Source organism: Podarcis melisellensis (assembly GCF_964234715.1).
Source record: "Podarcis melisellensis genome assembly, chromosome: 12".
Lineage (NCBI taxonomy): Eukaryota > Metazoa > Chordata > Lepidosauria > Squamata > Lacertidae > Podarcis > Podarcis melisellensis.
Genome location: NC_138544.1, coordinates 58,021,665 through 58,048,343, shown reverse-complemented (window position 1 = coordinate 58,048,343; position 26,679 = coordinate 58,021,665). Strand labels below are relative to the sequence as shown.

The 26,679-nt window shown below is 47.3% G+C and overlaps 1 protein-coding gene across 2 annotated transcripts in view; it reads right to left on the bottom strand.

Moving 5' to 3' along the window:
- The window catches only part of MYO1G (myosin IG), an 87,529-nt gene extending 62,559 nt beyond the window's left edge, over positions 1-24,970 (bottom strand). Inside the window, exons 1-9 of one of the 2 annotated variants that reach the window (XM_081931547.1) lie at positions 24,765-24,970; positions 17,711-17,919; positions 15,047-15,140; positions 13,013-13,178; positions 10,583-10,636; positions 8,125-8,220; positions 5,353-5,469; positions 2,440-2,646; positions 204-349 (exon numbers count right to left, since the gene is read on the bottom strand). In XM_081931547.1, the coding sequence (XP_081787673.1) occupies positions 204-349; positions 2,440-2,646; positions 5,353-5,469; positions 8,125-8,220; positions 10,583-10,636; positions 13,013-13,178; positions 15,047-15,140; positions 17,711-17,919; positions 24,765-24,859 (1,184 nt within the window). In that variant the 5' untranslated portion in view covers positions 24,860-24,970. Of the gene's footprint in view, positions 1-203; positions 350-2,439; positions 2,647-5,352; positions 5,470-8,124; positions 8,221-10,582; positions 10,637-13,012; positions 13,179-15,046; positions 15,141-17,710; positions 17,920-18,945; positions 19,161-24,764 lie in introns of those variants that run through there. The other variant, XM_081931548.1, reaches the window with a different exon arrangement.
- Positions 24,971-26,679: the final 1,709 nt, after the last annotated feature.

The following is a 26,679-nucleotide window of genomic DNA, read 5'->3' as shown; positions in this document are numbered from 1 at the left end:
GGTACTTGATTGGGCAGGGAATTCCCCGAACGTAAATCCCATTGAGAATTTGTGGGCTCAGCATCCTTAACAAACTACATCTCCCAGGATCCTTTGAGGGAAGCGACGACTGTTTAAATAGTTATCACACTGCTTTAAATGTGTAGTGCAGAAGGAGGTGCAGAACTGTATTTTGTTTGCCTCGGGGGGTGAAAGACACCTACCTATTGTTGTCGAAGATCTCAAAGCCATAGATGTCCAGGACTCCAATCACCGTATTCTTGCCATGGATCCGGGCATCGTAGTTCTTGACCTCGATGACCGTGTTGATGCGGGCCACGATCCAGCAGAATAGACGCTCATAGAAGGCCTGTAGGGGAAAACACGGTGGCGGCCGTGTCATCTTTTGGTTGAACAGAGTTTTCAGATTTCAAAGGCTCTAAATGCCTCAGGAGACCATCGTGAGACCACCGTGTGCCTCCTTTGCAAGAGGTCCGGAGAGTGGCAACACAAGAACAGGCCTTTCTGCATTGGTTTCCTACTACTGGAACGCCAGTCACGGCCTCTCAGCTGAACCTACTTCCCCGGGGTTGTTGTGGGGCTTAAATGGGGATGGAGAGAACCACTTTGAGCTCCTTGCAGAAAAAGATGGAACATAAACATAATGAGTAAATGGATTAAATAAATAAGGAGGGAGACGGTACTTCAGGTATCCTGGTTATGGGTCTGCACCTCCTACCTTCTGTGGGATGTGACACATAGATAGCAGTCAAGTACAACATTCCTGGGACACGGGTGGCGCTGTGGTCTAAACCACAGAGCCTAGGACTTGCCGATCGGAAGGTCAGCAGTTCAAATCCCCACAACGGGGTGAGTTCCGGTTGTTCGGTCCCAGCTCCTGACAACCTAGCAGTTCGAAAGCATGTCAAGTGCAAGTAGATAAATAGGTACCACTCCGGCAGGAAGGTAAATGGCGTTTCCATGCGCTGCTCTGGTTTGCCAGAAATGGTTAGTCATGCTGGGCACATGACCTGGAAGCTGTACACCGACTCCCTCAGCCTATAGAGCGAGATGAGCACCGCAACCCCAGAGTCGTCCGCGACTGGACCTAACGGTCAAGGGTCCCTTTACCTTTACAACATTCCTAGAGGGGACATGAAAGGGGATGTTTGCTCCAGTCAGTAGAAAACTTCCTGTTTCCTCCTGAGCTGGGACAAACTTCCTCTGCATGTGACTAGAGGTGGGCATGACCTTACCTGCCCAGGTATCAAAAAGGGGCAAGGCAGGCACCACTCTCTCTCTTCTCCATCTTGCTTTCGCCATGTGAATAGCAGTGGCTGCCTGTCTGCATCCCTGGGACTAACTCCCATATGGCGTAGTTCCACGTGTATATACCATATTTGTCTATCTATAAGACGCCCCATTTTGGGGGACTCCGATTTACGAAAATGAGGGAAGATCTATCTGTGTATAAAACACCCCCAAATTTTGGACATTATTTTTTAGGAAAGAAACCTAGTCTCATACACGGAAAAACACGGTACTTTGTAACATAACATTCCTTCAGGGATCCATCTGTGAACTGAATGTGTGAGTAAACTTCTTTTATAATACTTTACACAAAATTGTGTCCTGTCTATTCCTTTTAAGGGGGAGAAAAGGAGATTAGGGCCCTCGTATTTACGGGACCACCTCTCCTGGCATGCCCTGCAGAGGACCTTAAGGTCCATGAATAACCCTAGTTTAGAGGTCCCGGGCCCTAAGGAAGTCAGACTATCCTCCACCAGGGCCAGGGCCTTCTCAGTGATGGCTCCAACCTGGTGGAAAGCTTTGTCCCAGGAGACCAGGGCCCTGCTGGATTTAACCTCCTTCCATCAGGCCTGTAAGACAGAGCTATTCTGCCTGGCTTTCAATTTGAATTCAGCCTGATCTTTTATTTCCCTTCTCTTCCCTCCCCTCCCCTTTTTATGAAGATCACCCTCTCCGAGACCCCACAGCTAATTCTCCCCTGGTCTCCTCACTGGCCCAAGTAGGACTAATTCTGCCAGCTAGCCCTGGGGATTATCTAATGCTTATTAGATGGATTTCCCCCAAATTGAGTTCTGAACTTTGAATTTTATTGTTATTCATGTTTTTATACTGTATTTTATGCTGCTTCTACAATTAAGTGTTTTAAATTTGTTGTTAGCCACCCTGAGCCCGGTTTTCTGAACCGGGAAGGGCGGGGTATAAATAAAAAATTATTATTATTATTATTATTATTATTATTATTATTATTACCAGGAATCCTATATTGAGAAGCTTAAACAAGCTTGCAAGAAGCTAACCGCTGTGTGTTTAAAAGGGGAATACACTCTGATAAGTAAAGGGACTTGCTAACACAAGTTAGGAAGGCTATGATTAAACAATATACCCTCTCCTGCCTCCCTGAACATTCCCACACCTTGCCATAGCTACTACCTTGGCGCAAGCATCCCTCGCGTAGTTGGCCTCCTTGGCGCTGTGGCCCTTTTGGATTACTTCCCCGCCCCCGGTGGCCACTGTCCGGTAGAGGAGCGTGCTGATGAGACTTTCCGGCTCCGTGGAGGTCAGCTCAGCCAGGTAGGGCACCAGTTCGGCGTTTTCTATCTCCACGTCGTCCCCCGTGGTGACAAAGCACACGTTGCCCTGGGAAGTCCGGCGAGACAAGAGCAATCAATCAGAAGCACATATCACTGAATCGTCCCGATTTAAGCGGGACACCCTGGAATTACAGAAGCCATCCTGGCTTCTGATTGGATCATGGAACATTCCAGATATATATATATATTGACATTTTAAAACTTGACATCCTTCCCTCTCTTTCTGCGGTTCCTTAAGTTTATTTTTAATATCTTCTGCATAACCATATTCACTTAATTTACTCATTTACAGTCAAACCTCGGTTTTCGATCGTCTCCGTTGCCAAACATTTCGGTTCCCAAACGTCGAAACCCCGGAAGTACGCGTTCCGGTTTTTGAACGTTTTTCAGAAGCCGAACGTCTGACGTGGCAGACAAGCGGCTTCTGATTGGCTCTTCTGATTACAAGAGCCAATCAGAAGCTGTGCCTCGGAAATCGAATGTTTTGGAAGTCGAACGCTCTTCCAGAACGGATTACGTTCGACTTCTGAGGTACCACTGTATTTATCTTCTTTAAATATACAGTCATACCTCAGGTTAAAGTTGCTTCAGGTTGAGAGTTTCGGGTTGCGCTCCGCGGCGACCTGGAAGTAACGGAATGCATTACTTCCGGGTTTTGCCGCTTGCGCATGCGCAAACACTCAAAATGATGTCATGCGCATGCGCAGAAACAGCAAATCGCGACACGCACATTCACAGACGCAGGTTGCGTTCTCTTCAGGATGTGAACGAGGCTCCGTAACGGATCCCGTTTGCATCCAGAGGTACCACTGAATACTCTTATGTAACTGCAGGTTATTGGAACATTCCAGTTTTAGAGTCCGGAGCAAGTCAGCTGGTTTTGCACCAGAACACCGGATGAAAATATGCTCTTTTTTGGTTTTGCATTCTGATGTGAGTCATCTGGATCCCGCAACCCAAAAAACGAACGTCACAATTTGGATCGCCCAGATGTTGGAGGGTATGGAAGCAACCATGAAGCCAACAGGAGGCCTGTTCCAAAATGGTGGCCGGATTCCATGTTCCTCATGTTCCACTGGGCCTCCTTCCCAGGCCCCATCCCAGTCAAGTGATTCTCTCTGGCAGCTTCCTCCAAAATGGCGGTCACTGTCAGTGGATTGAATCAGGGATCTCCCAAACATTGTAAGATCCAGGAATGTTAGAAGGATGTTGGAATGAAGTAATGTGGTTTTAGCAGAAACGATATAAAAGATTAGGTAAAAATTGATTTTTAATTGGTGAAACGAGAATGTAAAATTATAGTACATTAAGATAAATTATTAGGATAAAAAGCAAGCTGGAAAGGATTTGCTGAAACATTTAATTGAACTAGAATACAAAAAAGGGAGGTGTGAGGAGGTCAGGGAAACAAGTAAATGAAAGACAAGACATGGAAAGATGGAAATGTTTTTAATTGTTTTTACTTTTCTGTATTTTCTGTTCTCTTTTCCCCCCCTTTTTTCTCATTTTTGTAACTTTTTTGAAACGTTAATAAATATTATATATATATATATATAAAAGAATCAGGGATCTTCCAAGTTGGATAACGAACCTGATTCTGCACATCCGAAACACATTCTTTCCCTCAAAGCATTCTGGGCAGTGCAATTTACCCTTCGCAGAGCAGCAACTCTTAACAAACTACATTTCCCAGCATTCTTTGAGTGAAAGAATGTGCTTCATTTGATTCTGAAATAAACATGCTTCCTGGGATTCTGGGGAAAGATAAGGTTTATCAAACAAATGTTTTATTTCAGTATGAGGGTATATGAAACCTGAAATTAAATGGACCAAACCATGAAATGTCAATCACTCCTTTCCCATAAGATACCAAAGGGTTTTTTGGACAAGCGTTTTCAGGACCAAACCACAGACACAAGACTCTCAAGTCTCAGATCTTTGCAGTGTAACTCAAAGGGAGTCTTCAGCAGAAATATTCTCAAAAACTGGGCTCAGAATCCCAAATACAGCATCGCCCTGTTCCACATAAGCAGACCATAATGCTCCCAAGCCATACCCTCCAACACATTCAAGGCAAAAACCAGGACGCCATCTTCCTGTTTTTGATTGCTAGAGGATGGCAGCCATTTTGGGTGCTGTGATTTTATGCAATTTTGAACCACAGTTCCCCCCCCCAATAGTTTTTGTCCAGTCATGGCACCCAAAAAAGTGTGTTTTGGGGCACCAAGTGAGACTGTGGCCCCGGGAAAAGATCGTGGCATGAAATCATGCGAGATCGCAGCACCCAAAATGTCTGCTGTCATGTCACGAGAAAAACCGGTTTTTTTGTGACACTTGTGGGGTATGCCGGCCAGGGAGGAGGGAGGCTCCAACTGTGTCGCTTGGCTGCGTTGCTCACCCAATAAGGAGTCTAAGAATGACTGGGGGGTGGAGCTTGCATGCCTTGTGCCGATCAAATTGGCCGCGTTGCCTGGGGACTCGCCTTTGCTCAGCGCTTCCCAGCGGAGAGGGGACGGTGGTTTTCCTTGCTGCATCCCCTTTGCCGGGTTGCTGCGCTGTGGGAACCACCGCTTGAGGCTTCGTTTGGCTGTTGGCTGGGCTTTCAGCCTTTGGCTCAGAGGGGCTCAGAAGGTGAACATACCTGTGCCCGGAAAATCCCTTATTTTGGCTGCTGGTCCCTTATTTTCAAATCTGCAAGTTGACAGCTATGTTCCTGGTGCCAGCAAGCAACACAACACCCCCCTTCATTTACCAAGTGCAAAATGGCCGCCAGGATCTTGTAGACGGAGTTGATCTCTTCCGAAGTGAAACCGATCACGGTCATGGCGTCTGCAACGGCCCGGTGGCTGGATTTCTCGCTCCCCGAGGACTGGGGTTGCAAGGGGATGCCGGGGAGAACCGGGAAGGAATGAATGAGGAGGAAGAAAAGAGGGGGAAATAAAAATAATGATGCTTGGGCACTGCCAGGAAGACTTTTTACATATATATAAAAACATGAACGGATTGGATTTTGGATAAATGTGCAATTCATTGTTTTTGCTTTGAACATTGTGTAATTATCTCGCTTGTGCAGACAGGTATTCTGAAGAATGCATTTTATAAGGTAGGATAATGGGCAATGGGGTGGATTTGTGGCACCAAAGGGGCAGCAGCCCGAAAAATCTTTGGGCGACCACAGAGCTAGATGAACTCTTTCGGGTTTGCCTTTTTAAATTCCATGTATTCAGTGCTTTTTTCTTTAAAAAATATATATTTAGGGGTACTCTCATTACCCTACTCCTATTGAAATAATGCCCCTCAGTGAGGCCAAACTTAGATTCCCAAAATGTTTAGCGGTATGTATACCCCTGCGTACCCCCAGGGAAAAAAGCGCAGCATTTATTCCTCCAAGACAAGCTGGGAATGGAAAGCTTTCAGTGGGGAATGAAATGTCAGTGCCCCCCAGTGGTGGTTTGGGATCTCTGCTCTTGCAGTAACCCAAATCCTGCCACCGCATTCAGCAAGAAAAACGCTATACTTGGATCCTAAAATTAAAAACATACCTTGGATCCCAGGGTAAGGGAAGGTTTCTTCGTTCTGTTTTGTTTTTTACCAAAATAACCCATTGATTTAGTATTTGGGGGATATGAAACTTGAGGTGTCATGTGCTTTTTATTTCCTCTCTGCTGAAGAGGCTTATTATTAGTATTAAAGGTAGATTCTTACGTTACTTGATGCTCCAAGATACCTGCTGACAGATCAGATGTGTTACAAGTTTATAATGTATTTTTCTATCTTGTTTTATATGTATGTTATATACCGTATTTTTCATCCCATAAGACGCACCGGCCCATAGGATGCACCTAGTTTTTTGGGGGGGAAATAAAGGGGGGAAATTCCTTTATTTCCCCCCTAAAACCAGGTCGGGGAATCCAAACCAGGTCGGGGAACAGTGGGATGGCGGCGCTCCGCCTCCCTGCTGTCCCCCGAGCTTTTGGGACTGGCGCTGGGGAGAAGCATGCTTCTCCCTAGCACCAGCCCCCAAACCAGGTCGAGGAACAGCAGGGTGGCGCCGCTGCACCTCCCCGCTGTCCCCCGAGCTTGTGGGGCTGCCTGATGTCTGCCCGAAGAGTGGGGCGCTCTGCTTCAGCGTGCCCCGCGCTCCGGGCAGCAGGCTGCTATCCGCAGACTAGGGAGCCCTGCAGGAACTCCTGCAGGGCTCCCTAGGCTGCGGATATCTGCCCGAAGTGCGGGGCGCTCTGCTTCAGCGCGCCTGTGATGGCCTGGGAATCTGATTCAGAAGCTGAACCGGAGGAATCCCAGCCGGCACAGGAGTCCCCGCCTCCAGGGCCGGCTGAGCTGGGGCAGGGCCTTGATTCTGAAGCGCCTACACCTGTGCCGGATCCTCAGGAGCGGGCACCAGGTGAATCCACTCTGGCTCCAGAGGTGCTTGAGGACTCAATGCCTACAGGTGAGTCTCCCCCTGGGCCCAGTAACCCTTCAGCCTCTCCTGAACTGCAGAGGCTCAGGGCAGAGAGGCGAAGGGAACTAGTTTCTCCCAGGAGGAGTGCTCGCCTTAAGGCCAGGAGAGGTGGGTCTCCTGGGGGCCGGGACCGCCCCTGGCCTCAGAGAAGATAAAGGCCAGTCAGCCCGGTCCCAGGTTGCGGGAGCAATGTCGTTGTTGAGTACCTGTTCCTGCCCGGACCCAGACCTGACCCTCCAGTGTTCCTGTCCCCGCCCGGCTTCCTGCTTCGGACCTCGCCTTGCTCCTTGTGAACTGTGTCCAGGCTAGTGACCCAGGACCGGACTTTGACTACGCCAACGGTAACCTTCCCCCCGGGACCAGCACAGCGCCCTGCGCTCCGGGCAGCAGGCTGCTATCCGCAGCCTAGGGAGCCCTGCGGGAACTCCCACGTGCTCCTCAGGATTGCTGATAGCTTCCTGAAGCCTGGAGAGAAAGAGGGGTTGGTGCACACTGACCCCTCTCGCTCTCCAAGCTTCAGCGAAAGCCTGTATTCGCCCCATAGGACGCACCCAGATTTCCCCTTCATTTTTGGAGGGGAAAAAGTGTGTCCTATAGGGCAAAAAATACGGTAACATTCAGAAGAATTTTTTTCCTGATTGAGAAATGGATACAAAAATGCAAAACCCACAATTTTGATAACTGAAAATTGCCAATTGTTTTGCAGTACTTTATTCTTATATTGGGAGTGTTGTCTTTGGGCTTTTAGTCACCTACTGGATTGAATACATTAGACATATATGGGTTTTAGTTGGGTTTTTACAGAGCTTGCATTTTAATTCTTTGGTTCTTTGCTGTTTCTATTAATCCATAGCATTATTTTAATAAATGTTATAATACCAACCTACTAACTCTGGAGTGTGTCAGTTTATTAACCTTTACATGTTTAATTATAATAAATAAGGAGAGACGGGGGGCGAGGAGAAGATGTGTGCAGATTAATTAGCCTGGGAAAAGCTGGAATTAGTCGGAAGCGTTTTTAAAAGGTGTTTTGGGGGGAAATGAACCCCCTGGGAAACTTACGTGGTTGTTGGCACCTTCTCTGGTGAACCTGTAGGCTGCTGGATCCCTGCTCAGGTGGAGGGACTCCAGCAAAGCGTCCGAGGCTCCAAGCAGCAGCTGCAAGAAAGAAGAACTCTCTCGTAAACAGCCCAGCACAGCAGCTTTCGAACCCAAGTCTGAGCAGCCAGATTCTGAAGTTGTGTCGTTGGACAAAAATGCGACATGCAGAAGGAGGGAGGCATGCGTGCAAGGGAGCAATATAAAATTGTGGCCTGAAATGCTAAATCCGATTGTGCACCAGAACTCTGCATTTGCTGTGTTGTTTCTTTGCGCTGTGGGTTAACCCACAGAGCCTAGGACTTGCTGATCAGAAGGTTGGCGGTTCAAATCCCCGTGACGGGGTCAGCTCCCATTGCTCAGTCCCCGCTCCTGCCAACTTAGCACTTCCGGGTTGGCGCCTCCGGCAATGGCGGAGCTCCTCCGATTGGGAGGAACTTGCTCTGTGAAAAGCAGGGTCTGACTGCCACGGCAAAGGCAGAGACCCATAGAAATCACAGGCGGGAGAAGCCTGTGAACTTGGGATTCAGCTGGCACCTTTTGCGCCTCCCCTACTCGCGGGGAAACCCTGTTTTGGGGATCCGGAGCGACGTGGGGTGAGTGGCGCAGTGCTTTGAATCGACTGCTTCTTTCACGGAGTGAAGCCGCATTGCTGCTGCCGGACAGCGCTGACTTTTTCCTGTGGACAATTGGATTTTAAACAACTACCCGTGAGTAGAACGGAAAATTAGACCTTTAAATACTTTAATTTGGCGCCAAAGTGGGAAGGTTCTAAACAGGAAGTCCGCCTTCCGCTTTTGTAAATAGACTGAAGCAAAGACGTCACAAGCTAATGTCTCTGAAAGCTTTTGACAAAGGATTAAATTTCCATCGGTTAAAAAAACAAAACCCCCCTTGGAAGCAGGAGAAGAGGGGGGGAATTTTGGACCTAGTGAGCCTGCAGGAGAGAGTGAAAAATCAAATTACCATTGCTCTGAACCTGGAAACGGGCTGCCAGATGACGTTTGGGCAAAGTTCATTGACAGAACGGATTTGACAGTTAGCTAAAATAAGAAAGATACTGTTTCCATTGTACTCTTCTGCATTTAAAAAGGAGGAAAAAGTAACTGAAAATTGAAACTATTTTTATTGCGTGAGTTGTACTTGAAAGAATTGATACAAGTGGAGACTGTTTCCCTCTAGAGGGAGCATGTGAAACTGTTACAGGAGTGTAACAGGGAGATCTCCAGCTGCAAGATAAGGATTCTGAGAACTAGAGATTGATCTTGGACCATTCAAAATGTTGACAGGAGAAGCCATTGTGACTGTATTATGTAAGATAAGCTATTCGCTGGAACAGCTTCATAAGAAGACAGATGACACGATTTTTAAAATTGATAACTTGGAACAGAAAGTGACTAATTTGAGTCAAAAAGCGAAAGAAATTATGATATATGTACTGGTAAATGTCTAAAGATGAAGTAAAATGAAAATCAGATAGGTGGGACTTGGGGAAGCCCAATTAACAATGTTTAGGAAAATAAGGATATGACAAGAATTTGTTCGTATTGTTTGTCTTTTCTGTTTGTGTTATAAAATGAATAAAAAAATTGGGGGGGGGAGAGTTGCATTTTAAATAAAAGGACACATTCTACTCATTTAAAAACACATTGATTTCCAGACCGTAAACGGCCTTAGTTTGCCTACCCATGACTTATACTTTTAATATCTATACGTGGTAGTAAGGAGTGCTTGATGCTGCCTGGGAATTTTTAGAAAACAAAAAATATATATATTGATTTTCAAATGAATTGTGTAATTTGTGAATTTGAGCCTGCCACTCTGAAATCAGGTGACGTTACAACGCATTTTGGTACACCATATTGATTCAAAATGGTGCCTGGAAACCAAACATTGACAAAGAGTACCAAGTTTGGCAACAGCATCTTAGGAGGTGGCCAAACCTATGACAAAAAGCAGGCGCAGTCACACCATGGTCTTGTTTCAGCCTGCCATATTGAATCAAAATGATGCTGTGCGTCCAAACATTGGCAAAGACTGCTACCCCCACCTTAGGGTATGTTTAGCGACAGTATTTCGAGCGACAGCTGAACCTATGCCAAAAACGGGCAAAGCCATGCCAAAGTGACTTCTTGATTCAAAATGGCGGTCAAACATTGATGGAAACCACAGCCTTCACTCTTGGGAACCCTCAAGTCAAGTTTGGCAACGATATCTCAAGAGGCTTCCAAACCTTTAGGGGACAAATGGACGGAAAACCACTTTCCAAAATATATAGCTGATGGCATATGTCGCTTTGAGATCTTGAGGGATAAGGGAGCAACATCAACACACAATCTGAGTACAGAGAAGCAAATAACTAATGAGGAGAAATCCCAGCAGGAAGGGGAAAGGTTGGGTCCTCTTCTGGAGGTTTGCTCACCTGGTAGAAGGTGTGGAAATTCCTCTCGCCCGGCTGCTGTTTGAGAATGCGAGACTGCAAGGGAAGGGAAGACTCAGAATGCATCTTTGAACTGTGGGATAACCAGCCTCATATAACCAATACAAAGGTAAAGGGACCACTGACCGTTAGGTCCAGTTGTGGCCGACTCTGGGGTTGTGGCGCTCATCTCGCTTTATTGGCCGAGGGAGCCGGCGTACAGCTTCCGGGTCATGTGGCCAGCATGACTGAGCCGCTTCTGGCGAACCAGAGCAGCGCACGGAAACGCTATTTACCTTCCCGCCAGAGTGGTACCTATTTATCTACTTGCACTTGGATGTGCTTTCGAACTGCTAGGTGGGCAGGACCAGGGACCGAGCAACGGGAGCTCATCCCGTCATGGGGAATCGAACTGCCAACCTTCCGATCAGCAAGTCCTAGGCTCAGTGGCTTAACCCACAGCACCACCCGCGTCCCTTAAGCATAACCAATATGCTTAAGTTTAATTCAGGGGCCTAAGGCCCATGGATCACAAGCAGCCCATGGCGGTTGTTTTACCGGCCCCCAAACCAAGCCACCCATTCGGCGAGTCCCCGCGTGCTGCGCTAAACCAGGACAGCGTGGGGACTCACTTTTGCGGCGCCGGAAATTCAGTTCCTTGAATAAAGATCAGGCTTACTAGCCGCTTTGCTTCTCAATATACTCAGGTTAGCCTCTGTTATCCCTTATGGACTCTATATGGGCTCTTGGATACCCCATACGGGTGTTGCAGGAATTTATGTATAGGTTGGAGGGGGGGTGCCCCTCCAGCAGATATCATGTACATGCAGCCCACTACCAAAATCAGCACAATCACTTTTGTGACTTTTGTGATTTGTCCCCACAATACACTTCATCGCAGTTTCTGTTCGAAGGGACTTTGCTGCATGATACCAAATGTGGCAATTCACTGATGGGTGTATCTCAGTACTGGCTCACTGGGAAAACTTCAGAAATTCATATAGACCTGTGAGCTCAGCTCCTCAGCAGCCCCTCTGCCTGAGTGATAATTCCTGGCATCTTGAGTGCCAGACAGGTAGCCATTCCAGAAATACCAAACCCAGATGAAGACAAAAGAGTGTGATTAACTTGGCTGGGAAACAGGGAAATGTAAAGATCTCCTTTTTTCAGTGGCATAGCGTGGGGGGTTGTTATGTACTGAATTGAATAGGATCCAAACTGCAGCAGTCTGATTGGTCCTAGAACAATAGGATTCAGAATGCAGCAGTCTGATTGGTCTTAGAACAATGCAGCAGTATGATTGGTTGGCAGGAACCACCCAATCATGCTCCAGATAGAAGTGAATCCACAACCTGATTGGCTTACAGTAGAATTCCAGAATTAGCCAATCATGTGCAGCCCATTGTGTAAATAATGTATATAAAGCAGATACTTTGAGGGGACTTTCATTCACTCCTCCTCACCACTATGATCTGAATAAAGAGCATGAAATCACTTTGCGACTCTGAGTATATTTCAGGGGTGCAGGGGGGGCCAGCCGCACCGGGCGCAACATCTGGGGGTTAGGGTTAAAGGTAAAGGTAAAGGTACCCCTGCCCATACGGGCCAGTCTTGACAGACTCTGGGGTTGTGCGCCCATCTCACTCAAGAGGCCAGGGGCCAGCGCTGTCCGGAGACACTTCCGGGTCACGTGGCCAGCGTGACATCGCTGCTCTGGCGAGCCAGAGCCGCACACGGAAACGCCGTTTACCTTCCCGCTGGTAAGCGGTCCCTATTTATCTACTTGCACCCGGAGGTGCTTTCGAACTGCTAGGTTGGCAGGCGCTGGGACCGAGCAGCGGGAGCGCACCCCGCCGCAGGGATTCGAACCGCCGACCTTTCGATCGGCAAGTCCTAGGCGCTGAGGCTTTAACCCACAGCGCCACCTGCGTCCTTGGGGGTTAGGGTTAGGGGGCGCAAATCCACGGGTTAGGGGGTGCAAATTACTTGCCTTGCCCCGGGTGCTGACAACCCACGCTACGCCACTGCCTTTTTTACACTTGATGGGTGTTTGGTGGAGGGCAAGGAGAACCATGGGGCAGGGTCCAGGATGCTCAGATGACTGCCACCAGACCTCCCCTTTCATGATGTAACCGTGATGTAGTTTGGGGGTTGTAACATGGGGATTAGCAGCTAATAAAAGTTTGGGGACTCTTTTGTTCAGGGCTTCCATCTTGTTCCACCTTGTGGCAGGTGGGAGTTCTGTCGCGACAGTCTTCAATAAAAACCAAGCCTACTGGCTGCTGTTTTGCTCTGGTATTCCTGGCTGGTGTCCTTGTTTTTTTGTCCAAGGGAGCCCTCAGATTTCTCCGTAAAAAGGGAAAAGGAGCAGTTTTTTTTCCTTATAACAGAATGGTTCATTTGGGCCACCCCACCTTCACCCACATCCAGTACCTTCTCGAGGAGGTAGTTGTTGATGTGGCCACCCGTGGGGTCCCCTTTGAAGTCAAAATTGATGTCCATGTATTTGCCAAACCGGCTGGAGTTGTCGTTGCGGTTGGTTTTGGCGTTGCCAAAAGCTTCCAGGACGCAGTTGGACTTTAGCAGGACGTTCTTCACCCTGAAGGAAAGCAGAGAGGAAGGAAGACAGAGAGGGAAGAATCAGGGGGATGTAGCGATTGCTGGGCTCGGCTCCGAGTGGAGAGACCCAGGTTCAAATTCCACGCCCATCCCTGCAAAACTTGCTGGATTTGCAGCAACTTTTCAGTGCAACACACTGCAGGCTTGTGGGACTTGGGTTCACACACACCCCGAATCCTGAACATTACTTAAAAAAATTCTTAGGATACTAAACCACACCAACATCACAGGTGTATAAAATCAATCATCACAGATAATTAAACGTACAGCTACACTTCTCTGCTATTGCAGCACAAACAAAGACATTAATCTGAGTTCATATATAACATCCAAGATCAAATTCAGTATTCAATCCTTTTGGAAACATGGTCCCCAATCGGAATATTAATTTATATTCCTGTTGTAACAAGGCTCTAAGCACATCAACTGTTCTAAAAGGTAATTTTTTACCGAATGGCAGATGAAACTGATGGACTACATGGAAATGGTGGAAATCACTGGCAGAATCCAAGACCAGGGAGAAGAGTCGGTGGAAGAAGATTGGAAAAAATTTAAAGTATATTTTAAAAAGCATTGTAAAATTAATGAATGCTAGAAAGACGCTGGAATGAATTTACATGGTTTTAGCAGAAAGGTTATAAAGAATTAAGTAAAAATGGATTGTTAATGGGTCAAAGTGTAAAACTTAAGGTTAAATTGCGTTAAGGTAAATTATGGAACAAAATCTGAGCAACAGGGAAAGGACTTGCTGAAACAACTAATTGAATTAGAATACAAAAAGGGAGGTGTGAGGAAGTCAAGGAAACAAGTAAATGAAAGATAAAGATATGAAAATACTGGATGTTAGTGTTTTTAAATGTTTCTTTCTTTCTTTCTTTCTTTCTTTCTTCCTTTTCATTCTTATTGTTTAGCTGTACTGTTTTTGAGTTTTTTGTTTTTTCTTTTCTTTCTCTTTTTTCTTCTTAGTATTGTATTTTTATTTTTTTGAAGTATTGTAATCTTTTTTATTATTATTGTTTGTTTTTCTTTTTTCTGTAATTGTTAAACTTTAATAAATATCATTTTTTTTAAAAAAAGGTAATTTTTTACCATGTAACATGGGGGGTGTAACATGGGGATTGTTGTTGTTGTTTAGTCGTTTAGTCATGTCCAACTCTTCGTGACCCCCTGGACCAGAGCACGCCAGGCACTCCTGTCTTCCACTGCCTCCCGCAGTTTGGTCAAACTCATGCTGGTAGCTTTGAGAACACTGTCCAACCATCTCGTCCTCCGTCGTCCCCGCCTTTTCCAGGGAGTCTTCTCTTCTCATGAGGTGGCCAAAGTCTTGGAGCCTCAGCTTCAGGATCTGTCCTTCCAGTGAGCACTCAGGGCTGATTTCCTTCAAAATGGAGAGGTTTGATCTTCTTGCAGTCCATGGGACTCTCAAGAGTCTCCTCCAGCACCATAATTCAAAAGCATCCGTTCTTTGGCGATCAGCCTTCTTTATGGTCCAGCTCTCACTTCCATACATCACTAAACATGGGAATTAGCAGCTAATAAAAGTTTGGGGCCCTTTTGTTCAGGGCTTCCATCTTGTTCCACCTGGTGGCAGGTGGGAGTCCTGTCGCGACAGTCTTCAATAAAAACCAAGCCTACTGGCTGCTGTTTTGCTCTGGTATTCCTGGCTGGTGTCCTTGTTTTTTTTGTCAAAGGGAGCCCTCAGATTTCTCCGTTAACACAGGAACTTGGGGACAGACTGGGTGTGGAACCTCCACACTTTCGTTACGAGTTGTTGCTCTGGCTAGTAGCCAAAAACAACTACACACTCTAGACTACAATTTCAGGAAGAGCACCCACAAAGTTGCTTACCTTTCCACCTCTGCCCTCTGGGTGGGGTTTGTGATCGCCGCAATATACTGCATAATATACTTGCTCGCCTCTGTCTTTCCAGCACCGCTTTCCCCTATAAAGAAAAACAAGACATTTGGGAATGTAGAGAAATTTTTAAAAATTGGGAAATGATATACAATGAGTTGAAGAAAATGTTTAAAATGACATTTGTAAAAAACAAAACAAAAAACTAGAAGCATGTTTGTTAGGGATTGTCGGACAAGACCTGCCAAGGAAAATAAATAACTTATTTATGTATGCTACAGCAGCGGCAAGAGTCTTGATAGCACGAAGAATGAGGAAACCCCGAGAAAAGAAGAGTGGCAGGAGAAACTGATGAACTATGCGGAACTGGCGAAACTGACATGCAAATTGTGAGACAAGGACAACTGTGACTTCAAAGAAGAATGGGAACTTTTTACAAATCATTTAAAAAGACAACAAAATGAACTGAACTCCTTGGCAGGTTTTGAGCAAGCATACACAAATTCATTGAGGGTTAATATAGTAGATAGATAATACAAGGGTGTATGCAGTTTTACAATATGCAGAGAATAACATGAGTTGTGAAATCAGAGAGAGGAGCTGAGGGAAGTTTTTTTGGGGAGGGAGGGTTTGTTGGGGAGCGGGGAAAGGGGGGAAAGGGGGGAATAATGAAGATGATTCGTTTTGATAATTTGTTATGTTGAAATTGTTAATATATATATATATATTTTAAAAAGCATAGAGAACAGACAGAGAGACAAACAACTTTCAAAATATAGAAGAAGAAGAAGAGGAAGAGGAAGAGGAAGAGGAAGAGGAAGAGGAAGAGGAAGAGGAAGAGGAAGAAGAAGAAGAAGAAGAAGAAGAAGAAGAAGAAGAAGAAGAAGAAGAAGGGAAGAAGACGTTGAGGAAAGGAGTGGAGCTGGGAGATGCTTCCTCCATCAATAGGGATAAGGACAGGTCCCCCTTCAGACTGCGGGTGGTGATGTGATGGTTTTGTTATTGTTATGAGAACTTTAAGGTCGCCCTAAGATATAAAATAATTGTTCATAAATGTACCAGGCAAACACATATATGGATATTTAAACCACACGTCGGAAAACAGTACAGGAAAACAGTCCTAAAGCCATTTTGACTCTTTCAGTGACCTCAGATATTCCTCTGCAGTTTGGATGGAAATGGGAAAAGCCTCCCCACTGTCTCTGTGCTCACAAATCCTGCCTGAAGGGCACATTTGGGTATGAATAGGGTGAGCCTGTGACCTGGACTCAGGAATTAAGTATTTATCATCACAAAAGAATGGTCAAGCTGTCCAGGTAAACCCATTAACAAGTTTCCTGCCGGACAGGACTCTGCTGTAGACCACCCCTTCTGTGATGTATGTATGATGTATTTGGGGGTGGTCTTGAGCTAGGTAAAGGTGAAGGGACCACTGACCGCTAAGTCCAGTTGCAGACGACTCTGGGGTTGCAGCGCTCATCTCGCTTTATTGGCCGAGGGAGCCGGCGTACAGCTTCTGGGTCATGTGGCCAGCATGACTAAGCCGCTTCTGGCGAACCAGAGCAGCACACGGAAACGCCGTTTACCTTCCCGCCGGAGCGGTACCTATTTATCTACTTGCACTGGTGTGTTTTCGAACTGCTAGGTTGGCAGGAGCAGGGACCGAGCAACGGGAGCTCACCCCGTCGTGGGGATTCGAACCGCCGACCTTCCAATCGGCAAGTCCTAGGCTCAGTAGACTTGAGCTACAGGGTGGCAATTTCAAAAATCTATATCAGGGCTTGCACTCCTTTGTTCTGGGTTCCTCCTCCCTTCTGTGTGAGGGTGTGGGGGTGTGAACACCCTGTTGCAACAGTTTAATGAAGATAAGGCTTAGAACCTGCTTTGCTTCTCAATATTCTCTGGTTGGCCTCTGTTATTTTCTCCTACCAATAGAGAACCTACATAAGGACTCTATACGGGCTCTTGGCATAGCTGTCAACTTACAGATTTGAAAATAAGGGACCAGCAGCCTTGAAAATAAGGGACCTGCAGCCTCACCTGTTCCAGGCACTCCAGTCTTCCTGTCCTCCTGCAGTCTGGTCAAACTCATGCTAGGTAGCTTCAAGAACACTGCCCAACCAACTTTGTAACCAGAGGTTCAACTGAATAGAATCTGAATCACATGCACCACAAGGCCTATGCAGCCTCAACTTAAGGTGGCTCCCCGGCCTGGCTTTGCACTGCAAAGTTTGCAGCAGCACGTGCAACAAAATGGCGTCCAGCATTCAAAACCCCCCTCAGCTTGCATTAACTAGCCACACACAAGGCATGCAAGCTCCACCCCCCGTCGTTCTTAGACTTCTTATTGGGTGAGCAACACAGCCAAGCAACACAGTTGGAGCCTCCCTCCTCCCTGGCCAGCAGGGAAGGAGGGAGAGGAGCTGCTTCCTTTGAAATTTAAGGGACATCATTTAAGGGACATTTAAGGGACATCCATCAATAAGGGACAGCAGCAGGACATGGTCTGGAATAAGGGACTGTCAAATAAGGGACACTTGACAGCTATGGCTCTTGGGTACCCCATAAGGGAAGAGGAGCAGTTTTTTCTTATAACAGTTTATACAGGGGAACCCACAAACAGGATTCGAGCACCAAGAGCCCTCTCCCCTGCCATACCTGAGATGACAATACAGGTGTCCTTTGCCCGGCGCTTCATGGCCTTGTAAGCTGCGTCAGCCACTGCGAAGAGGTGGGGCGGTCTCTCGTAGAGCTCCCGGCCACGATACTGCTCAATCACATCTTTCCCATAAAGCACTGTTTGCTTATAGGGGTTCACGGAGACCACCACCTCGCCGATGTACGTGTAGATCCTCCCTTTCTCAAACCTTGGAGAGGCCAGAGGAGCAGAGTTAGGAGGGCATGCCTGATTATCATCTTCCAGAGCAACTACTCTCTTCCCAACTTAAAAATGGAAAGCGTAATGCTGGTGGTCAACAAAAGAGGTTTTGTGATGGCCTGGGACTGGGGCTAGGGCTAGGACTTGGAACCAGAGGAGTCCCAGTCTGCACCAGATCCATCATCTGAACCAAGTCTGGGGCCTGATCCTGAAGAGCCCCAGTCTGCGCAGGTTCCCCTGCAACAAACACCAGCTGGGCCGAGTCAGGGGCCTCATCCTGCCCTGGCTCCAGGTGTGGGGATGACCTCGTTGCCTCCAGCTGGGCCATCACTTACAGCTGCTCCACTGCCGGTTGGGTCAGGAGAGGCTGAGGCAGCCTCTGGGTCTAGTAACCCACCGACGTCTCCCATATTTTCCCCTGCATAAGACGCCCCCATGTATAAGACGACCCCTATTTTTTGAGCCCAAAATTAAGAAATAATTAATTGCAACATTCTGTGTATAAGACGACCCCCAATTTTAAACTTACAAAAATTTTTGGGGGGAAATATAGTCTTATACACAGAAAAATACAACATAGTGGTACTTCGGGTTAAATACTTAATTCGTTCCAGAGGTCCGTTCTTAACCTGAAACTGTTCTTAACCTGAAGCACCACTTTAGCTAACGGGGCCTCCCGCTGCTGTTGTGCCGCCGGAGCACAATTTCTGTTCTCATCCTGAAGCAAAGTTCTTAACCTGAAGCAATATTTCTGGATTAGCAGAGTCTGTAACCTGAAGCGTATGTAACCACTGTATTTCTCTTTTATCTTATATTTGGGAAATGTACATCCAGTTTTTTCCCCTTTAATTTTTTTTGGGGCCCCCAAGACAGTAGAGCCCCAAGCTATAGCTTGTTTAGCTTATATGTTATAATATGTTATAAGCTTGTTTATGGGGGCACGGCATATAAGCTAGAGTGCCAAACCCGCTATAATTCTGCAAACTGAATTTGCAAGAATGCGACTGAGTCCCACCTGCCAAAGAGTGACAGTCCGGAAGTGGCCACTCTTTGCCTTTCCTCTGTCCACCCCCAACACGGCGCCACCTACAACAGGTCCCTTTGCCCTGTCTCTGCCCACTGGGCGCCCCTGGGCACTAGCTACCTGCAGGGGCTACAGAAACAAAATTCTGCTCCCCTGTCTGTCAAGGGCAAACGTCTGCTCTGAAGTTGAGAAACCAGCGCCTTCCTGTAAACAGAGGAAGAAGGGCGGCTTGCAGGAAACTCCCAGGGTGCGTCAAACTGAGAAGAGGAAGGGAGACTAACCACAGAGGCCAGGTTGGAGGACGGAAGATGGGCAGAACCATCTTCACCTCAGCCGCCTCCTGCAATGCAAGGACTGATGCCCCGCCTTGGAGCGACGGCCCTTCTCCGGCGTACGCAACCGTTGTGCAATAAAAACAAGGACGCAAGCTGCGACAGCCAGGCTCAGATGTGCTAATTGAGATTGAGGTTGAATCCTGACAAGACAGAAGTACTGTTTTTGGGGGACAAGGAGCGGGTGGGTGTGGAGGACTCCCTGGTCCTGAATGGGGTAACTGTGCCCCTGAAGGACCAGGTGCACAGCCTGGGAGTTATTTTGGACTCACAGCTGTTCATGGAGGCACAGGTTAATTCTGTGTCCAGGGCAGCTGTCTACCAGCTCCACCTATTACGCAGGATGAGACCCTCCCTGCCCACAGACTGTCTCGCCAGAGTGGTGCATGCTCAGGTTGTCTCCTGCTTGGACAACTGCAATGTGCTCTACGTGGGGCTACCTTTGAAGGTGACCCGGAAACTGCAATTAATCCAGAATGCGGGAGCTAGACGGGTGACTGGGAGTGGCTGCCGGGACCACATAACACTGGTCTTGAAAGACCTACACTGGCTCCCAGTACGTTTCCAAGCACAATTCAAAGTGTTGGTGCTGACCTTAAAAGCCCTAAACAGCCTTGGCCCAGTAGACCTGAAGGAGCGTCTCCACCCCCATCGTTCTGCCCGGACACTGAGGTCCAGCGCCGAGGGCCTTCTGGCGGTTCCCTCATTGCGAGAAGCAAAGCTACAGGGAACCAGACAGAGGGCCTTCTCGGTGGTGGCATCCGCCCTGTGGAACGCCCTCCCATCAGGTGTCAAAGAGATAAACAACTACATGACATTCAGAAGACATCTTAAGGCAGCCCTGTTCAGGGAAGTTTTTAATATGTAACGTATTGTTTTTAACACTTGATTGGGAGCCGCCCAGAGTGGCTGGGGAAACTCAGCCAGATGGGCGGGGTATAAATAATAAATTATTATTATTATTATTATTATTATTATTATTATTATTATTATTATTATTATTATTACCAACATGTGTGTCCTACAGCTGTGTGAGCCAGGCAGCAAGAAAATAAGAACATAAGAACACAAGGAGAATAACACCAGTGCAGATAAGAAGAATGTCTAAAACTGCTTCAAATATATGCTGGAAATGGAAGGAAAAAGAAAGGACTTTTTACCCTATGTGGTGGGACTGTATTAAGATTTTTAAAAAATTGGGAAATGATAAACAATGAGTTGAAGAAAATGTTCCAATTGACATTTGTAAAAAAAAGCCTGAAGCATTTTGGTGAGGGATTGTAGGAAAAGACCTGCCAAGGAAACTGGAAAACATTTTTCATGTACGTGACAACGGCGGCAAGAGTCTTATTAGCACAAGGATGGAAGAATGAGGAAATCCCGACCGAAGAACTGTGGCAAGGGAAACTGATGGGTTATGCAGAATTGGCAAAACTGACACACAAACTTCGTGACAAGGACAACTGTGACTTTAAAGAACAATGCGAACCTTTCACAAAGTACTTAAAGAAACAACAAAATGACTCCTTGGCAGGTTTTGAATAAGCAAACACAAACCTTTTATTGGTAACATATATAAAGATAAATTAAGGATCTTTACAATTTTATAACATGCAGAGAATAACATGTGCTGAGAAATCAGAGAGAGGAGCTGAGGGAAGACTAGGGATGTGAGGGAGGTGTTTTTTTCTTTTTTAGGGGGGAAAATGGGGGGAATGTGAATGATGTATTTTTAAGAAATTGTCATGTTGAGATCCCTAATAAAAAATATTTTAAAAATAAAATAAAAATAAAGATAAGATAGCTGCTTATTTCCTTGACATCTGCTGGGAGGGCGTTCCCCAGGGCGGGTGCCACCACCGAGAAGGCCCTCTGTCTAGTTCCTTGTAACCTCACTTCTTGCAGCGAGGGAACCGCCAGAAGACCCTCGGAGCTGCACCTCAGGGTCTGGGCTGAACAATGGGGGTGGAGATATCATGGGAAACCCGCAAGCAGCATTTGAATGCAAGAGAACTCGCCCGTCATGCGATTTCCAGAAACTCATACTCTGAAGCTTTGCAGTCTCCTACTGCAAGACCCTCCAAGTGTTCCTATTTTCCAGGGACAGTCCCGGATTTACAGAAGTTGTCCCGGCTTCTGATTTTATCCGGGAATGTCACACTTTTCCTTAAGCTGCCCCTATTTTCATCGGAGAAATGTTGGGTGGTTATGCGACCCCCGAGCAAAGGAGATAAGAAAGTATACAACCTTTAGAAGACATCTGAAGGCAGCCCTGAAGGGAAGTTTAATGTTTTGTTACATTTTTATATCTGTTGGAAGCCGCCCAGAATGGCTAGGGCCACTTTAAATCGCCATAGCTTCCCCTAAATAATTCTGAGAGTTGCAGTTTGCTAGTTCAAGCTCTGGTTTTCCCAGTTGTGATGTATGGAAGTGAGAGCTGGACCATAAAGAAGGCTGATCGCCGAAGAACGGATGCTTTTGAGTTATGGTGCTGGAGGAGACTCTTGAGAGTCCCATGGACTGCAAAAAGATCCAACCTCTCCATTCTGAAGGAAATCAGCCCTGAGTGCTCACTGGAAGGACAGATCCTGAAGCTGAGGCTCCACTACTTTGGCCTCCTCAGGAGAAGACAAGACTCCCTGGAAAAGACCCTGATGTTGGGAAAGATGGAGGGCACAAGGAGAAGGGGACGACGGAGGACGAGATGGTGGGACAGTGTTCTTGAAGCTACCAGCATGAGTTTGACCAAACTGCGGGAAGCAGTGGAAGACAGGAGTGCCTGGCGCGCTCTGGTCCAGGGGGTCACGAAGAGGCGGACACGACTAAATGTCTAAGGATGCTGACAGCATAGTCTCCAATTGCCACGAAACCGCCGGAACCTTCACGCAAACCCGTAAGCCATCGCGGCTTCTCACTTTGTCACGCAGAGTCCTGAATTCCCAATCGCAAGCCTTTGCTTCCACCCACTCAAAAAACCCCTCCAATCTTCCTCTGCCTTTTCATCCATCGCTCCTTCCGTCTCCTGGCCAGGGAAGCAGAGAAGCAGCAAACTGCTTTGAGTTCTCATTTGCCCAAGCTGCTCAGCAACATTGCGAGTGACGGGGAGGGTCTGCTCTGCGTCCAAACCTCTTCGGTTCCTACCCAGTTTCTTTGTTTTTCTGCCTCGCTTTTTGTCACCAGTTTGGTTTGGGAACCTGAAGTCACAGCAACCACCTCTGTGTGTGTGTGTGTGTGTGTGGCGGGCATTCCTTTTTTGGCTCCCAAAATGCACCCTTAACCTTTGGAACTCACTGCCACAAGATGTGGCAACAGCCACCGGCTCAGGTGACTTGGAAAGAACATGAGATGACTAATAATAATAATAATAATAATAATAATAATAATAATAATAATAATAATTTATACCCTGCCCTTCCCAGTTCAAAAACTCAGGGCAGCTAACAACAAATTTAAAACACGTAATTGATGCAACAAAAAACAGCATAATATACAGTATAAAAAGTGAATAGCAATAAATTCAGGATTCAAAAATCAATTTAGGAGGGGAAATCCATCCAATAAACATTAGATGATCACCAGGGCTAGCTGGCTAAATTAGTCCTATTTGGGCCAGCGAGGAGACCAGGGGAGAATTAGCTGTGGGATCCCAGAGCGGGTAATCTTCATAAAAAGGGGAGAGGGAGGGAAGGAAGGGAATAAAAGATCAGGCTAAGTTCAAATTGAAAGCCAGGCAGAATAGCTCTGTCTTACAGGCCCTGCGGAAGGAGGTTAAATCCTGCAGGGCCCTGGTCTCCTGGGACAGAGCATTCCACAAGTCAGAGCCACCACTGAGAAGGCCCTGGCCCTGGTGGAGGATAATCTGACTTCCTTAGGACCCGGGACCTCTAAACTATGATTATTCATGGACCTTAAGGTCTTCTGCAGGGCAGACCAGGAGAGGCGGTCCTGTAAATTCGAGGGCCCTAAGCCACAAATGTGTGGGCTGTCCTTTCAGTGGCTGGTAGCAACGATGGTAGCTATATGGAAATCATATTTAGATTCGGAGGTGATGACAGCACTAAATCTGAGCCAGGGTTCAAATCCCTGCTTGAAGTTCAGCAGCCGGCCTTGGGCCAGTCATCATCTCTCTGCCAGGCCTACCTTGCCAGGTTGTTGTGAAGATAAAACGGGGGGAGGTTGGCAGAACCTCATAGCATGCGCTGAGCTCATTGCAGGAAAGATGGAGTATTTGATAAATCATAATAATGATAATAATAATAATAATTTATTATTTATACCCCGCCCATCTGGCTGAGTCTCCCCAGCCACTCTGGGCGGCTCCCAATCAAGTGTTAAAAACAGTACAGTGTTAAATATTAAAAACTTCCCTGAACAGGGCTGCTTTCAGATGTTTTTTTAAAGATAGGATAGCTGCTTATTCACATCTGATGGAAGGGCGTTCCACAGGGCGGGTGCCACTACCGAGAAGGCCCTCTGCCTGGTTCCCTGTAACCTCACTTCTCGCAGGGAGGGAACCACCAGAAGGCCCTCAGAGCTGGACCTCAGTGTCCGGGCTGAACGATGGGGGTGGAGACGCTCCTTCAGATATACTGGACTGAGGCCGTTTAGGACTTTAAAGGTCAGCACCAACACTTTGAATTGTGCTCGGAAATGTACTGGGAGCCAATGCAGATCTCTCAGGACCGGAGTTTTGTGGTCCTGGCGGCTGCTCCCAGTCACCAGTCTAGCTGCAGCTTTCTGGATTAATTGCAGTTTCCGGGTCACCTTCAAAGGTAGCCCCACGTAGAGCGCATTGCAGCAGTCCAAGCGGGAGATAACCATAGTATGCACCACTCTGGAAAGACAGTCTGCGGGCAGGGAGGGTCTCATCCTGCGTACCAGATGGAGCTGGTAGACAACCGCCCTGGACACAGACTTGACCTGCGCCTCCATGGACAGCTGTGAGTCCAGAATGACTCCCAGGCTGCGCACCTGGTCCTTCAGGGGCACAGTGACCCCATTCAGGACCAGGGAGTCCCCCACACCAGCCCGCCCCCTGTCCCCAAAAAACAGTACTTCTGTCTTGTCAGGATTCTACCTCAATCTGTTAGCTGCCATCCATCCTCCAACCGCCTCCAGGCACTCACACAGGACCTTCACCGCCTTCACTGGTTCCGATTTAAAGGAGAGGTAGATTACCCATCAGCTGTCCGAAATCATAGAGCTGTGGAGCTGGAGGGGACAGCAGCTGTCATCTAGCCTGACCCGCCTGCAGTGCAGCAGTCCCAGCTAAATGGCTGTGGCTTGTGACTGGCCACTGTGGGGAATGGGAAACCAGCCTTGGACCTGATCCAGCAGCTCTCTTCCTGCGTCTCCTCTTCAGTCTCTTGCCAGCGACCCTCCCTAGCCATATCCTGAGGCAGTGAGTCCCACAGGCCCGACACAACTGACCCCCGGCCCCGCCATCTTTCGCAACCCTCGGGACTTCCAAGTTGTTACCTCAGCTTCAGGTTCTCCATGAAGTCTTCCATGGTGACCTGGTCTAGGAGGACAAAATCGGCCTTCCCAAACTCCAGGCTTTCTTGCTCGGCCATGATCCGCCGTGTGAAGGGTGCAGAGATGGGGAGAGAGAGAAAGAGAGAGGCTTGTGGGGCGGCCGGATCCCACCACTAGCAGACCGAAAGCAAATGACTCAAGTCGCGGATGGCGGGGAGAGCTTCCTTCAAAGAGGCGAGGGTGGAGACCTGTGGTTAGCTGGGACTTTTGAGAAGCTTGCGTTTCCGCTCGCTCGGGTGTCATCGTGCATGAAAAAATAAATTGCACCCTTGCAAACCCATAGACCAAACTCACACGAATGATGACTAGGGAGAGGGGGTGCCTCCAGAGGTTTATTTTTAATTTTATTTTAAATAGTTTTATTACGAATTTTACATAACAAATTATCATATCATGTTCATTTCCCACCCCCAGTTCCCCCCCGAAACTTCCCTCAGTTCCTCTCTCTGATTTTCCAACACGTGTCATTCTCTGCATATTGTAAAATTGTAAAGATCCTTAAATTATCTATTATGTCAACCGTCAATAAATTTGTGTAAGTTTATTCAAAGCCTGCCAATTGATTTTGTTCGTTTTTTTAAGTACAGTCATACCTCGGGTTACAGACGTTATAGGTTGCGCGTTTTTGGGTTACAGATGCGCCAAAACCCAGAAGTACTGGAACGGGTTACTTCCAGGTTTTGGCGCATGCGCATGCGCAGAAGTGACAAATCACACTCTGCGCATGCGCAGAAACGCAGCGCTGCAGGTTGCGAACGTGCCTCCTGCACGGATCATGCTCGCAACCGGAGCGTCCACTGTAATTTGTAAAGAATTCCCATTCTTCTTTAAAGTCACAGTTGTCCTTATCTCGCAGTTTGTATCATGTCAATTTCGCCAATTCTGCATAACCCATCAATTTCTCGTGCTGCTGTTATTTTGTCGGGATTTCCTCATCCTTGTGCTATTAAGACTCTCGCCGCCGTTGACGCATGCATGAGTAAGTTCATTATTTTCCTTGGCAGGTCTTTTCCCACAATACCTAACAGAAATGCTTCTGTTTTGTTTTTTTTTACAAATGTTAATTTAAACATTTTCTTCAACTCATTATATATCATTTCCCAGAATTTTTAAATTTCTCCACATTCCCACCACATATGGTAAAAAGCCACCAGAGGTTTATAACACAGGGACTTTGCGTGGAGAAAGAGAAACAAGTTATTCCACCCCTTTCTTCCTATAGGTGAAGGTAAAGGGACCCCTGACCATTAGGTCCAGTCGTGGCCGACTCTGGGGTTGTGGCACTCATCTTGCTTTATTGGCCGAGGGAGCCGGCGTACAGCTTCCGGGTCATGTGGCCAGCATGACTAAGCCACTTCCGGCGAACCAGAGCAGCGCACGGAAATGCCGTTTACCTTCCCGCTGGAGCGGTACCTATTTATCTACTTGCACTGGTGTGATTTCGAACTGCTAGGTTGGCAGGAGCAGGGACCCAGCAACGGGAGCTCACCCCGTCGCGGGGATTCGAACCGCCGACCTTCTGATCAGCAAGTCCTAGGCTGTATGGTTTAACCCACAGCGCCACCCGTGTCCCCTGGCCAGCAAGTTCTGAAATGGAACAGTCACACATTTACACGTCCTCCAAGTTTCCTCCAATGAAAATAGGGACGTTTCCTATTCCCACCCCAACTGACCCTAAAAACCTCATTTTTGTCCCCATCTCCCCAAGAGCATTTCCTCCAATCCCTTGTGCCATTTTTGTCTCTTCTCCATTCTGAGCCAGGCAGGTGATGGAGCAATTAAAAGACTTTTAGGGACAGTGTCCTAGCAGGACGACCGATGAGAAGACCCAGCCTCTCCCTTGCTTTGCCCACTTTGA